General features: G+C 39.9%; 1 protein-coding gene across 27 annotated transcripts in view; it reads right to left on the bottom strand.

Annotated features, from left to right (window-relative positions):
• clasp2 (cytoplasmic linker associated protein 2) overlaps positions 1-5,003 on the bottom strand; it is a 380,999-nt gene extending 375,996 nt beyond the window's left edge. For 26 of the 27 annotated variants that reach the window (XM_048530161.2, XM_059645804.1, XM_048530163.2 and 23 more), the window contains exon 1: positions 4,419-5,003. In XM_048530161.2, coding sequence (XP_048386118.1) covers positions 4,419-4,619 — 201 coding nt within the window. In that variant the 5' untranslated portion in view covers positions 4,620-5,003. The remainder of the gene's footprint in view (positions 1-4,418) is intronic. The other variant, XM_059645800.1, reaches the window with a different exon arrangement.
• Between the last annotated feature and the right edge of the window lie 11,883 nt (positions 5,004-16,886).

Below are 16,886 nucleotides of genomic sequence, written 5' to 3'. Positions count from 1 at the left end.
TTGCTATCCACCCTGACCAAACCTCTCATGATTTTGTAGATCTCAATCAGGTCCCCCCTCAACCTCTGTCTTTCTAATCTGAATAATCCTAATCTACTCAACCTCTCTTCATAGCTAGCACCCTCCATACCAGGCAACATCCTGATGAGCCTCATCTGCACCCTCTCCAAAGCATCCACATCCTTTTGGTAATGTGGCAACCAGAACTGCATGCAGTATTCCAAATGTGGTTGAACTCAAGTCCTATACAACTGTAACATGACCTGCCAACTCTTGTACTCAATACCCCGTCCGATGAATGAAATCATGCCGTATGCCTTCTTGACCTCTATCCAACTGCATGGCCACCTTCAGGGTACAATGGACCTGAACACCCAGATCTCTCTGTGCATCAATTTTCCCCACGGCTTTTCCATTTACTGTATATTTCACACTTGAATTGGATTTTCCAAAATGCATCACCTGGCATTTGCCTGGATTGAACTCCATCTGCCATTTCTCTGCCCAACTCTCCAATCTATCTATATTCTACTGCATTCTCCAACAGTCTCCTTCACTATCTGCTACTCCACCAATCTTTACCGAGGTGATCTTTTACAGAAAGACAAGCACATATGCTGCAGAGATAATGGGGACTGCAGATGCTGGAGATTCCAAGATAATAAAATGTGAGGCTGGATGAACACAGCAGGCCAAGCAGCATCTCAGGAGCACAAAAGCTGACGTTTCGGGCCTAGACCCTTCTAGGCCCGAAACGTCAGCTTTTGTGCTCCTGAGATGCTGCTTGGCCTGCTGTGTTCATCCAGCCTCACACATGCTGCAGATCTGGTTTTAACAATATAACAGAACAAATTTATTATGCAAAGAAAAAACGATGGACGAAAAAAATTCAAGCTATTTAAATGTAACAAGTTGAAAGACTTCAAAACACACTAAGAAAACAGTATTTCATCTATCCCTATAGCATCCCTTTATAGAACTCAAACCAGCAAGAATTCCCTTCTCGATCACACCTATTATGTTTGATTTAACTGTGGCTTTCAAATTCTGGTTGCAAATTTGAAAGCCTCTTCACTGAGTATTTGCATTACTGAGCTCAGACTTTCTCAGTTTCAAATACTCCTTCCAGGTTCTAACTAAACACATCTGGTCTGGAACTTTCAACTTAAAACCCTTCAATGAGATCACCTATTTCTCAACAGTTCTGAACTAAGTGTTTTCTTATATATCTAGCTTCAACTTGAAATTCTGCAAACTAAAACAAAATGATTTCCAAACATAGATTTAATTTCCTAAGCAAAAGACTCTTGACCCTGCTACTGAAAGCTAATTGCTGCTGTTCAATGTTTACTCTGACTCTCAAACTCTCCCAATGCAAACCAATTCCTCTCACCAATCCTGAAAGACGCTCTCATACTCAAGGTAGAAAAAATAGTGGAAGCTCTATTTTCTAAACTTCACTGGCTACAGATATGCTGCCAGAGGACAAGAGAGTTACTAATATTGCACAATTACAAGAAAAACAGGGAGAAAGAGTTAAATTGAGTAAACATAAGTCCAGCAAGCTAACCCCTGAGAAGGGCAAATGCCTGGATGGAATTGAGGTACAGAATTATTGGGCTCCTACATGGAATTCTTTCCCTCCCAACAACCAGTACAGACTGGGACTACTGAATATATTCAAGGTGAAGTTGAATAGTTTGGTCAACCAGCAGGAAAATGAATTAGCATCACAATTGCATCAGTCACGATCCTTCAACTCGTGAACTGGGCTCAAGGGGCCAAATGGTTCATTACTGCTCTTATGTTTTTAAATCATCAATTCAGAAAGGTTTGGCTTAATGGTAGCATTTAAGTAGTCTGCATGGACTTTAGCAAGGATCTTTTCAAAAGGTCTCATAATAGACTTGTCAGAAAAGCAAAGCCCATGGGACCTAAGGGACAGTGCAAAGTTTGGTTCAAAACTGACTTAGTGGCAGGAAGCAAAGGGCAACATCCAGAGTTTTAGACAGATGATGGCTGTTGCCAATGGGGTCCCTGCCACTTTCAGTAGCAGGGTCAAGAATCTTTTGCTTGGGAAATTACATCTATGTTTGGAAAATAGCACAAAAAAGATTAACTTAAATGTTGAAGACATGATTAAGAAATCTCTAAAAAACGGATAAAGAATCATCCATGTAGTCGAGAGGGTAGAAAAAAAGCTCAAAATGGTGGAAGGAGTCAATGAAATGATTAAATGAGCACAAAAGTGTCAGACATAATTCAATCTAAAAATAACTGAGGTAAACCTCAAGGAGGGCAAACAAAGCAAATGAATAAAATGGCTGAATACTGAAAGGTACACAGGAATAAAAAGGACCCAGATCTACATGCCCACAGACGTTTGAAGCTAGTAAGGTGCTTTAAGAAGTCAGATGAAATCTCTATATTATTAGTAGAGGCATTGAAAACAACAGCTGGGGAGGTTCTGCTACAAATGGTATAAAACACTAAACTAAGGCACAGCTCAAGTGCTGCATGCTGTTCTGGTCATCACATTGAAGGATGGATGTGATGTGATCACACTCAAGTGGGTGCACAGGAGACTTAAAAGATGTAACCGCAACAGTAAAATTTTAGCCATGAGAAAAGTCCTCATAGGTAGGGATTATTTTCTTTAAAATAAAGAAACTTGATGGGAAATTTGGTAGAGTGGTTTTAGATTACAATTTACCTAAAGGAAAAAGACCCATTTTACTTAAAAAAGGTCAATAACTTGGAGCACGCATTCAAATTAATTGGCAGAAGCTTTAGGGAGGAATTAAAGAGAGATTCTTTCAGCCAGAGAGTAAATCATCTCATACCGACCTATAGCACAGCACACTGGAGCATTTTACGCACTACACAGCCAAACTATTTAAAGTAACATAAATAAACAAGTAAGTATTTACAACAATACTATAAAACTAAAGGGTCACAAGCTTAGACAGTTTCACTTTACTTACCAAAATGTTGTAAATGTTGTGCAAAATTGGCTAAGTAGATTGAATATGGACAGTATGACAATTATCAGATGAAAGAAATTCATTCAAATCAAAATCTGTTACGTTGACATGTACGTACTTAAAATAGTCAGCTAATACACAAGTACAAACATCCACTGTTAAATATTGCGACTCTTCACTAAGCACAGAAACAGCAATTGCCGAGCTAGAGTATGAGGAAAACAATGCAACATTTTCGCGTTGGTGGATGTAAACAAAAAAAACTCAACTTGGCAGTCAACCAGTCAAGGCTTGGGTTCCTGTTAACGACCAGCTCAAAAATTTAAACTTCAAAAGAATACAAAGCCTGAGAGACTTTATTCTTAAACTACAATTTTGCTGCTTACTTCGTTCTAAACTTGATCTCCAAGGTATCGTTCACCATCGACACGCACAGACGTGTCACTTACGAAATCATTTACGCTACAAAACTTACACAACAAATCAACATAACAAAATGTGGAGGCGGATGAACACAGCAGGCCAAGCAGCATCTCAGGAGCACAAAAGCTAACATTTCGGGCCTAGACCCTTCATCAGAGAACTCGGCTGTGTTCATCCAGCCCCACACTTTGTTATCCTGGATTCTCCAGCATCTGCAGTTCCCATTATCACAACAAATCAACAGTCTACTTTCTGACGACTTTTCATTGAACCTGCCAGTGCAGTGTTCCAGCTAAACACATTAGAAAAAGAAACTCAAGCTCGCTAAGGGCAAATATTTTACTCATGCTGTGTAAATAGTCAACTCATTGTAGCTAAATAAAATTAGTTTTGAGTATCGACGCCGGAACGGTGGTGCAAACGCTGGCAGAATTCCCGAAATCAAGTCACAGTGCAGCACTTTGCATGTCACAGGATACTGCAGTAAACATTTAGAGATATCACCATCAAAAAGGTGTCACAACATTCTGCATGCTACCAGACACTGCATCACAACAGGAATATTGACACGAGTTGCAACTTGCCAACTCAACTACAGCAGTGAATCAACAACAGTGAATCACCCCTGCACATTTCTTCCCCATTGAGCGCTAATGGATGCAAGTGACGTCGGAAGTCCCTGATGAATTTCAGACCGTGCAACCTGCTCAGCAACATCAGGAAACGCCTGGTGGCTATCTGTGCATTTGTTAAAATATTCTCAAAGTCAATCTTTGAGGACAATTATTCCGTTAATGACTACAGCTCCCAGGCGATGTTCCGACTACTGCCACAAGTAAGCTCAGCACCACAGCAGCTGAGTTTCTTGCCGGATTCTGTGACAAGGACCGGAAGGATCTAGGATCCTCCACTACAATATGAAGGAGGAGGGGGGTAGCGGAGAATGGATCCGAGTCGAAAGGATGCAGGGGAATCACTTCAGCAGCCTCAATGGGCTCCGCCTTCTCTTACCTTGAAGTTGCTGGAGTTCACCCATCCCGTTAGCTCGTCCACGATATCATCCAGCGTCCGTTTTTGGTCATGATCCACGTCCACTGATCTCCTGGGATCACCCAAGTAATCGATCAGCTCCTGTCCGACTTGTAGCCGTCGACTAACATCCCTCTGAGCCACCTGCTCCGAGAAGTACTCCAAGCTGCATTCGGGCTCCATGTCTGAACAGGGCCGGAGGCTCTCACAAAGTTACAATCGGCAATCTCCTTCACCCTATACCTGCCTGAACTTCAGGTGACACACTGTACACCTCCCTGCAGCCTCAGAAGGAGTTATACGGGTGCTCGCAGCTGTTATCCACCCTTGACAGGTCTCGGTCGAATGGCGAGCCCTTCGCCCTGGTGCCAGGCCTTTAACTCTCCTCACTCCTTCCACTCTTCTCACCCCCGGTCTTCCGTTAAGCGACTCGAAGCGCAGCAGTCCATCCGGACACAAGGTTCATCCAAGCACCCAACCACCCCCCGCCTTTGCAATTTCCCCCTTTCAGTTTCGTAATTCGTCCTTAAAACGAATTATAAATAAACAGGGGCGCGCGCCGCACCAGCAAATGACGAGACCCTACCCCCACCCCCCCCATGGCAACAGGCCCAGCCCTACATCCGCCCTGTTCACCCACCTCGCACAGCGGCGTATGCGCACGCGCGCTGGGGTGACTGCTTTGACGCAACATTCGGCTGCCGCTGCCCGCGTGCGTTTGCCGTTTGAAAAATTAACGGGGGCGGAAAGCGACCGGAGATGGTGTCCGGTGCAGCAACGATTTGTCCGACACATCACCAATAAATGACGGCTGTTATTGTCCTTCAAGTTATCGGTATCGATATTGAATTCGGAACTTTTAAAAAAAGGCAGGTACCGTCTGAACACTAAGAGCGTTAGGTTTTGTAGTTCTCAGAAGTTTGAAATAATGATTCCTTCTAAATTTGAATGCTAGAGTTTTATCGAATAAAATTCTCCAGTTATCCCACACCATGATATGAGGCTGACAAACGCGTTGTTTGTTCCATCCAACATTGTGGTAAAGCAGTATGCTAGGTTGCTTACACATTAGAATGATTGTACCTTTCATAATGTACAATAGTGAGATAACATCCCTCTTTGTCAATTGAACTGTTCAAACTAAATTAACAATCGACTTGAATAATTTGTCTTCAACAGAACTTTACATGTTTTAAAATGTCCCTTTGACTCAACTGGAACAGAAGTCCAGATAGACACCCCAGCTTGGAAACCGGCCCACGTGACAGAATTTCCATTTGTGGAGTAACTGGGATGGGGTGTCGATATTATCACACTGTCTTGCAGAAACATAGAGCTACGTTTTGAGATTCACAAAAGGAGGTTACTGCTACGTAAAATCAGAGGAAATTCATTTTACGTTAACCACCAAGTAGATACTGTTGAGAACAACTCGGGTGTTTATGTATTGTGACATATCAATCAAAAGTGTGACATTGTGTAAAAGTCACAGTACAGCACCTTGGAAATCCATTGGCATGTTCTCTTCCTTGCAGTGAGGAGAAGAGATCATGTGTATAGGACAAGAGGGCTTCTCCAGCATTTCTTAGTATTCATGCAGGGATTTCTTCGATACTGACAGCATTGTTAATTCTCAGCTGTTGGATGGTCTTTTCGATATTGTGTCATGTTGGGTTTGCTCTGAGATGGTGACAGGTGGTCAAGATCACTCAAATCGAGGGATGAGTGACAACAGTGGAAATCCTCAGGTTGCTTCTTCAAACGAGTGCTCACTGCTTTTCTGACCATGCTGACAGTCACTCCATTTTTAGCTCTTTGTAGTTCTTAAAGAAAGGAAATAAGATCTATTGAATGGTAGTCTTGCTGTCTGGCACATGGAAAGTTATTGGAAATATTTTCCTCAAAAAACTCCTGAAGGATGTCCTCAAATCTTCCCTGAGAAAAAATATAATATCCCCACTGATTCAATCGAAATCTCCAGTCCAATACCACCCCATTTGGAGAAAAATCTAAAGTTAGCAATCATTTTGAGCATCTCCAACAAGCCCAGATGGAAAACAAGTGCAAAAAGCAGAAGGAATGTGTAAAAACCTGCGCATCCCAACCTATTCAGAAAACTCCACCTATGGCAGTGTTGCAGATCCACTACTGGGCTATATAATTACTTCAGGAGACACAACAGTGGAAGAAAAGTATCCTCAGTCTTGAGGGACTGCCCACAAAGGAGAAAATTGTGTAATAGCATTTTATAAGACATATTTTGTTTGTTTTAGTCAGTGAATGCAAATCTTGCCTTTTGTTTTCGTTTGGTGTATTAGTTTCCTGTTAACTAATATCTGACCTTTTTGATTTCAGTTTTGTTTCAAAATTTTAACTCTTATAATAACAAATAAAGTTTTAACAAATAAGGGGTGACCTTATAGAGGTTTATAAAATCATGAGGGATATGAATAGGGTGAATAGTCAAGGTCTTTTTCCGAGGGTGTGGGAATCCAAAACTAGAGGGCATAGGTTTAAGGTGAGAAGGGAAAGATTTAAAAAGGACCTAAGGGGCAACTTTTTTCACAATAACGGTGGTGTATGAATGAAGTGAGTTGCCAGAGGACATAGTGGAGTCAGGCATTTAAGGGGCATTTGGAACTGTATATGAATAAGAAGGGTTTTGAAGGATATGGGCCAAATTCTGGCAAATGGGACTCTGTCAGATTAAGATGTATGGTCAGTGCAGACAGCTTGGACCATAGGGTCTGTTTCTGTACTGTATGATTCTCAATGAAATTTTGTCTACCCATTTATTTCAACTTGTATTTGGAAAATACATCTCTTTTTAAAAAAATTGTCCATCCGACTGGCGTTCTTAATAAATTAAACTAATTTCCCTAAGTTTGTTGTTTACCTTTTCCCAAAAACATTACTCATGGTATTGCTGAGATACTGAAACGTTGTTCCTCTTCATTTGACCAAAAGCAGCATCCTGCAATATGTCTTTAGCCTGACCATACTTATTTTTGAGCTCTGTATTATAAATCTGAAACTTAGGTTTCTCTTCCCTTTCTGTTTATGCCTGTCTTCTACTGGCTTTTCAGCTTCCTGATATATCTGATCTGTCTGTTTAACTTCTTACATTTCATACTTCTTGTAAACACTCCAGTTTCTTATTGGTCTTCAGGAAATCATTCTCTGTGTGTGATTTGATGTTGAATGTGCAGTTCACTATTTTTGCTGTATGAACTCAGCACTATTATTAATTTCCTTTTTTCATTTCCTCTATTTGAAGCATGTGCTTTTGAAGTTTTGATTTAATGTTCAAAATCTCCCTTACCAGCTGTACAAGGTGCCATATTAACTTCAGCTCCAGAGACCTTTGAGGCTCATTGGATCCAAATTACTTTTTAAAGTAATTTCTTTTTAGAAAGAGAACAATACAACACAGGAACAGGCTGTTTGGCCTTGCAAGCCTGCGCTGACATTTTCAATGATCTGTGGACCTGCACACTGATTCCACTGCATGTCAATACTCCTAAGGGTCTTGCAATTCACTTTAGAGTTTCCAACTGTATTTGACCTTCCCAGATGCTTTAGCTAACATTATCCATCTGCCATATTTCTGCCCATGCTTCCAAGTGATCCGTATCCTGTTGTCCCCTCTGAGAATCCTCCTCACTATCTACAAAGTTCATCAATCTTTGTATTGTCTGCAAACTTAGTAATTAGACCAGCCATGTTTTCCTCCAAATCCTTTTTAAATCCTCGTTGTAACTCAAAATGTCACTTGATTGTGCAACTAAAACACTTTTCACTGTATTTCAAGATATCTGTGACAATGAATCATTCATTCATACCCTTTGTTTACTAGCGTACTAACCTATTCATTTCAAAGATTTTTTAATATTCTATTTGCTGACACTAACCCACTGTGTATATGCACACATGCATGTGCATAACATTAAGACAGTTATTGAACATGAAAATATTTTGTTTTACACTTTATGACCACTGCAAAATAACACTCACAAAAGACTGCTTTATTAAAATATTTTAAAATGTTGCTGATTATTTCCAATTTCACATGCAAAATATTATTTTTAATTTCAAATTTTGGCATGGAAGTTCTCTTTTGTTCTATGGTTTATTTCTATGACCTGATATGCTGTTTCATTAAAATATTATTTTTAATTGATGCTTGTATCTATAAGAGATAATACTGATAATATACATGATCCTTGGTATCAGCAAGTATAGCCTTTTATAAAAGAGATAATGGGAACTGCAGATGCTGGAGATTCCAAGATAATAAAATGTGGGGCTGGATGAACACAGCAGGCCAAGCAGCATCTCAGGAGCACAAAAGCTGACGTTTCGGGCCTAGACCCTTCATCAGAGAGGGGGATGGGGGGAGGGAACTGGAATAAATAGGGAGAGAGGGGGAGGCGGACCGAAGATGGAGAGTAAAGAAGATAGGTGGAGAGGGTGTAGGTGGGGAGGTAGGGAGGGGATAGGTCAGTCCAGGGAAGACGGACAGGTCAAGGAGGTGGGATGAGGTTAGTAGGTAGCTGGGGGTGCGGCTTGGGGTGGGAGGAAGGGATCCCTTCCTCCCACCCCAAGCCGCACCCCCAGCTACCTACTAACCTCATCCCACCTCCTTGACCTGTCCGTCTTCCCTGGACTGACCTATCCCCTCCCTACCTCCCCACCTACACCCTCTCCACCTATCTTCTTTACTCTCCATCTTCGGTCCGCCTCCCCCTCTCTCCCTATTTATTCCAGTTCCCTCCCCCCATCCCCCTCTCTGATGAAGGGTCTAGGCCCGAAACGTCAGCTTTTGTGCTCCTGAGATGCTGCTTGGCCTGCTGTGTTCATCCAGCCCCACATTTTATTATCATAGCCTTTTATAAATCTCACTTAAATGCATGTACATAAATTTCCAGAAAACCTGGCACCACTCAGAACTAAAACTATATTTGTTTCTTTCTAAACGGCACAAGATGAAAATACAAAATCAGAGGAAAGGACTACATAACTTTGTCCACTTTAAACCGAAATTTCCAAATAAGAACTTTGAACCTTCATCACAGCACCACACTTTAGGAAGGATGTTTTGGAGCAAGTGTAGAGTTAATTCACTAGCTTTGTGCCACAGGTAAGAAATTCTGTTATGTGGGAGGAACTCGAATTTTCTGCATGGAACAAAAAGGATTAACAGAAAACATGAACGGAGACCATAGGTTTTAGATCATGGCAATACGAACTTGGGTTGGGGTTTGGGGGAGGGTGTGGAGAGGGGAGCTGAGGAGATAAGAGTGCTATGATGTGGAATGGATGTGAAAAAAGGGAGAGGGAAGTAGATTTAATAGCGAATTATAAAAGCAAATAGTGAGGTAGTCAGTTAGAGCCAGGTCAACACAAGTTAAGAACTGTGATCCTGAAAAGAAGATTGTGATCTCTAATGAAGTTTAATGAGATTTGAAGACCCATGATGACATTAATACATGGGAAAAGGTGCAGATAAATCCACAGGATCTACCTTGATCAGATTTGCTATTTGACCTGTGGTGTGGGCTGTTTGATCACATTTATTACCCATTTTTAGCATGTCTTAATTCTGGTTTGTAGAAATAAGTTGTAGAGACATTGGAGATTATCCTATTGTTCCAACTTATATTGGAAAGTATTGTTCAAAGCCATGGAATCTTGTGGCTTTTTTCTCTTAATAATTCCCTGAGGACTCACCTTTTGTCTACTTTAGAAAAATATGGGTGATTTGTTCCTAATCAGATTGTAGCATAGTTTGGCAGTCTTTTCTGGGATCATAACAGGCAGGAACCTCAAGAAGAGCTACATAACGAAATTTAACGCAGTATATCACACACTTCTACGGCCTTAATTTGGTGCCTCAACCTCATTGAGAGGCTGTTTTCTTCAGAGTTGCGATGATAAGCTTTTTAACATAGTTATTCAGCTTCTTTAGAGAATGAGTCATAAAAACAAATACGTTTTATCATAATATTATATAAGCATGTCTTTAAAAAGTGTATTAATCAATTCTGTTTCCTGTAAGTAGAAAATTATGGAAGAGTTAAGCTTAAACCAGATAAGTTGACATAAATATTTATTAATTTCTGTTGTGCATCCATATGCTCCGACAATCCAAGATTCCAGGTAAAATTTAGTATACCCACTTGGCTTTCTTCACGCTTCTAAAACAATGTGTTGTTACAAGTTCTAAAAATCATTGATTGTCTACGGTCAAAATAGGAACTTTGCGCAGAATTTTCTTCTCACATCATGTAATTAGCTACTGCGATCAGAAGTGTATGGCGTTTCTGCTTGGGAACAGAATGTTTGGCCAGGTGTAATCATATGGTGGCCAAGCAAAGGACATTTACAAGAATGTCTTTGAAAACAGGAACACTGTTTTTTATCTATGAGAAGACAGCACTTATTTTTTAGTAGTAGACTCTGATTGGCAGAGGTGTTTCCACATAGAATTTAAATGATGACTGACAGTTGATTGCTGAGCTGAACAGTTAGCTGAATTGTGAATAATAACATGCAAACTTCAGTTAAATTAATTTATGCATTTTTTACTTGAAAGATAGCTGCCTTTTCTGTATAGACAGATTCTCAATCGTTTCGATATTAATTTTAGATCAATTTTGATTTAGATTTCGAGATAGAGCATTCAAGAGAAAATAGTCTGTCTGTTTTTCACCTTGCCCTAGAGATCACATGACTGCCCATGAGTACTAAGTGTTGCACAATTATGATGCTTAGAACATCTGATCTGTATCAGGAAGCCTGAAACATCAGTTGCACTTTTGCTGTTCAACATCAAGTCATAAAGTCAATATCACACTGAATGATGTAGTTTTTCCCCCTCTTAATTTGTACTTATGTTGTGAAATCCAATCAGCTCCATTTCCACACTCTATCCCTGTAGCTCTGAAAGTTTCTCCTTCAAAAGGCCAAACCAATTTATTTGTTAAATAATTGAATGTCTCCACCCCGCATTGGTAACAGGTTGAGGTCATTGCTACTTACTGCATAAAAAAGTTCTTCCTCACATAAGATCTGAATCTCTTGCCCAAAGCTGTAATCAATGTCTTCCATTCCTTGTACTAGCAGCTCATGAAATAAACCTTCCTTTGTCTACTTTATTTGAACTGATCATAATCTTGCACACTTGTATGAGATCCCTCATTGTTTTCCTTCACGCACCTGTACAATATCTTGGAAAATTATTTTCTTCATTTATAGTGACTTAATAGCAAGCTGCTATTGTTGTTTATCCTACAATTTATTAAAATCACATGCCATTTCAAAATGTTTTTGTTATGATAGTAAGTAAAATCATACTTTCCTTTGAATGGATAAAATGTAAACAAGATATCCAACATTTAGCAAGCCTATAATTAGATTTACTTGGGGGACAAAAAAGCTTTTGGGACTATAGCTCATACATACTGTCTGCAGCTGTCAATATAAAACTGAAGAAAGCACTAATGGGAATGCAAAACAGGAAGTTATGCAGTTGTATAGCACCTTGGTCAGGTCCCAACTGGAGTGTGCTGTGAAATTTTGGGCATTGTACTTCCGGAAGGATGTAATTAACCAAGTTTGGAATGGGTTTAGAACTGATTCATCAGAAAGATACCAGACTTAAATCATGAGAACAGGCTGTGTAAACTTCTTTACACATTCTCCTAAATTTAGAAGAATGAGGGGTGATCTAATAGGGATAGTTGAAATTATTTTCAGAGATAGACGTATCAGTTTATTTCCTCGGTGGTAGGTTCTAAAAAGGCATGACCTTAAACAGCATGATAGCCTTGTGTTATTATCTCTGGAATATTAATCCAGAGACCCAGGAAATCTTATGGAGCCCTGGATTCAAATGCTGTCACACAGAGGGTGAAATTTGAATTCAATAAAAATCTGAAGTTAAGATCTCATGAGGACCACTAATCCGTTGTGGATTGTTGGAAAAACCCATCTGGTTCACCAGTGACCTTTAGGGAAGGAAACCACCATCCTTACCTGGTCTGGCTTACATGTGTCACCTTACCAACAGCAATGCCGCTTAAGTGCCTTCTCAGCAATCAGGGGATGGGCAATGAATACGACCTTAGTCAGCAAACCTCTCATCCCATGAATTAATCATTTAGAAAGAATGAAATCTGGTAGCAATTTTCAGACAAAATATAGTCAAATCTAGAATTCTTCTTTAAAATGACTTGGACATCACTGAATTTTTTACACCAGCTTTTTTTTGTTGCCAGTTAGTTTTTCTTAGGTATAAGTTCAGAGACACAGGTCAAGTGGAGTTCAGGTATGCATCAGCTACGATCTGACTGAGTGGCAGAACAAACTAGTGATAAATTGCCTATACCTGAGCCATAGAACCAAAGAAAAGTTACAGCACAAAATTGTTCAATTCATCATGCCTGTGCTAGCTAAATAAACTGGTTGCCTATTCTAACCTTATTAAAGAGCTGTAGCCTTGCATGTTATAGGGCTTCACATATAGATCCAGGCATGCAAAGCTCCAACTGTGGCCTAACCAGTATGACAAGCTGAAGAAGTGCATCCCTGCTCCCATTTTCAATACTTCACCCAATGAAGGAAGGCATCCCATATGACTTATTAACACGTTATGAACCAGTTCTGAGTCCTTCACAAACCTGTGAATGTACACTCCAAATGTCTCTCACCACCTCTATGCCTCTCAATATGTCCCCTGTTATTGTGTATTCTCTTGTTTTGTTTGCCCTCCCAAAATGCACAACCGCACAATTCTTTTGATGGAATTCCATTTTGCCATTTTTCCACCCAATCCACCAAACCATTGATATTTTCCTGCCATTGACAGCCAGCCCCTTTACAGTAAATTACCTGGGAATTCTTTTTTGTCATCTGCAAATTTTCCAGTCATGCCTCACACATTAATTATTTCGATTTCAATATATACCACAAGGAACCCAAAACCATGCCCTCCGGTATTACTAGAAATCACTTTCCATTTGCAAAAACATCCATTGACCATAACAATTGTTTCATGTCACTAAGTTGATTTTAGATCTAGCTTGTTCCAATTTTTCCTGTTTCCCATGGGGTCTTCTGATCTTTCTTAATCGTTTATACCTGAAACCTTGTCAAATGCCTTACTGAATTCCATGGAGGCAGTAACCACTGGATTCCCCTCAACCTCCTTGTTACTTTCTCAAGAGCTCCATTCAGTTATGTGATCCAACCTTCCCTCAACAAAACCAAGCTGATTATCCTGAATCAAACTGTGCCTCGCCAAGCAATAGTTAATCTGATCTGTCAATTTTGATTCTGGTAATTTGCCCACCAGTAAATTCAAATTGACCAGTCTATAATTATTTGGCCTATCTTTCCTGTTCTTTTAGAATAACTGTACAATTTTAAAGATGTCCAATCTTCTGGTATCTTGCGTGTATCTCATGAGGTTTGGAAAATGAGCATTCACAATTTCCTTTCCTCTAACAGTCTAGGATACAATTAATCTAGTCTTGGTGATTTATCCATCTCCAAGGGAGATCAGTCCTTTTAGCACTTGCTGATTTGTTGTGCCTATTTTGAGTAATATTTCACACTCCCTTTTAAGTAAATTTCTCCAACAGCCCTCTCTTTTATGAAGACAGAGACAAAATACTCATTAAGAAACCTACCACGTCTTCTGCATCCATGTTCATTACCATGGACATCTCTGATAGTTCCAACCCTTTCCTTAGTCATCCTATTACTCTTAATGTACCAATAAAACTTCTTTGGATTTTCCTTAATTTTACCAGCCTTTGTTTTTTGTATCCTATTTTTGCTTTCTTAAATTTTCTTTCTCACATCATCTTGTACTTTAGATACTTCTCTAAACTCCCCAGAGCAATACTTTATTTAAGATTGTGATAAGCATTATTTTCTGCTTTACCATACCATATGCTACTGGATAACCAGAGGAATGTAGATATGGCAGTATGACCCTTTTTCTTTATGCAGACAGTCTACACTGTGCTTGCTGAGTCTTGCTCTAAGTGCCTCCCGCTTATTGCGATTGACTTCCCTTCTAGCAGCTGGAACTAGTCAACTTCTGCCAAATCATCTCAGCTTTTTAAAGCTTGTCTTCCCCCAATTTAGAAGCTTTAATCCTATTTTATGTCCCTTTCCATAATTATGCTAAGTTAAACTGTATTATAATCACCATCCCCAAAATGGTCACTATCTGCCACTTCATCTACCTAGCTTCATTTACCAAGAATTAAATCTACAATCTTGTCCTTTTTCATCCGGCTTGTTACGTGCAGGCTAAAAAAAGGTTCTCTTGTTTGCAGTTCAAGAATTGTGTCTTCTGTGCCTTTCCTAAGCTAGCACAGGAATATATAAATCTCAATTTGATCACAATAAAGCCTAAACTTCCATTAGCCTTCCTAATAACTTGCCGGTCTGGCACATTATCCTTCAGTGATTTATTAACAAGAACCTCGAGGTCCATTTTTCCATCTACACTTTTCAGAACTGCTACACTCCAGTTGTGGGTGAACCAACATTTTATACTGTTTCAAACTAACCTCACTGCTCTTGAACTCTATGTCTTGGCTAATAATGCAACAGATCCCAAAATGCTTTCTTAACCACTTTATCTACCTGACCATAAAGAACCTTACCTTAATGGACACAATGGTCCCTCTGATCCTTGTTGCTTGCTACAGTCCTATTGTTCATTATGTATTTCCATGCCTTGTTTGTTCTGCCCAAATGCATCAATTCGTTTATCTGAATAGAATTGAATTCCATTTACCACTGATCAGGCCATCTGTATACTCCCATGATTCAAGGTGATCCTCCTCATTATTTACCACCCCAACAATGTTTGTATCATCTGCAGCCTTACTGATCAACCCTCCTATATTCAAGTTTAAGCTATTCATACACCACAAACAACAAAGGTCCCAACATGGATCCCTGTGGGACTCCACTGGACATAGACTTTTAGTCAGAAAAGCACATCTCAACCATCACCCTCTGCTTCCTGTCACTCAGACAAAAGTGGATACAATTTGCCAAACTTACTAGGATCCCATTGGCTCTCACCTTTGTTATCAGTCTCCCATGTGGAACATTATCAAAAGCCTTACTGAAGTCTAAGTAGACTACACAAAAAGCACTGCCCTCAACTACAAATTTGGTCACTTACTTGGAAAATTCAGGTCAGGTTTGGTTTTAACTAAACCATGCTGACTCATCTTGATTCATCCCTGCTTCTCCAAGTACATAGTAATTCTTAATTAGTTAATTATTTAATTATTAACTTATTTATATTTTTTTTATGTATCACACTTTATCACCAATCTATATTAAGACTTGAGAGTAGAATAGATTCCAACCAACTAACAGACACTCATTCGTGATACATAAGCAGCTGTGTCAGGTCTTGATTTAAAGTTTACTTTGACCTTGCTGCCTTCAGATCTTCCCTTTCCAAAACCAAATATCAATCTGACAGATGTTCTGTTATGTCACTCTTCTTTTTCCAACAGGAACTGACTGCAGGCCACTCTTTCAGTCTGCCTCATTTTTTAAATTTCAAAAATATATTTCCTTCATAAAAAAAGTCTTTATGTATACACATATTCACAAATGTAGTTCAGTTCTGTGCAGTAACCATATCAAGGAAACAAAAACATTCAATTTTGACTCTATCCAACTCACCAAAGGTATCTTTCACACATACAAGACTATATTTACACACATTTGAGACACCAGGAGGGTCTAGTGAGTTTTGAGAAGATTTGTAGCTCAGGTTGAGTTTCTGGATGTGAGTTTGCTCACTGAGCTAGAAGGTTAGTTTCCAGACATTTCATCACCATTCTAGGGAACATCAACAATGAGCCTCCAATGAACCACTGATGTTATGTCCCGCTTTCTATTTATCTGTTTAGGTTTTCTTGGGTTGGTGATGTCATTTCCTCTTCTTTTTCTCAGAGGATGCTCACTGATGATGTTACCTACTTTGGTGACGAAATGTCTGAAAACTAACCTTCCAGCTCAGCGAGCAAACTCATGTCCAGAACCAGGAGGGTCTTATAACAGAGATAATGGGAACTGCAGATGCTGGAGATTCCAAGATAATAAAATGTGAGGCTGGATGAACACAGCAGGCCAAGCAGCATCTCAGGAGCACAAAAGCTGACGTTTCGGGCCTAGACCCTTCATCAGAGAGCTTATAACAGTCCCCTTTTAACTTCAGCAGGAAGACCTCAGACAGTGGTCTTTCCCCATCATACCCTGGCAGCAGTTTCCTCAAGCTTTTGTGCATCCCTCAGCATGTAATCCTGGCCCTTGGAATGTGCCAGCCAGTCTGCAACACTCAGTCAGGGGCAACACACCGTTCTGGAAGACCAACAAGTTTCGGGCAGCCCAAAAAGCATCTTT

The sequence above is a fragment of the Stegostoma tigrinum genome, chromosome 5, assembly GCF_030684315.1.
Source record: "Stegostoma tigrinum isolate sSteTig4 chromosome 5, sSteTig4.hap1, whole genome shotgun sequence".
In the NCBI taxonomy this organism is placed as follows: domain Eukaryota; kingdom Metazoa; phylum Chordata; class Chondrichthyes; order Orectolobiformes; family Stegostomatidae; genus Stegostoma; species Stegostoma tigrinum.
The sequence above is the reverse complement of the archived record's forward strand: the minus strand, read 5'-3'. Positions and strand labels throughout refer to the sequence as shown.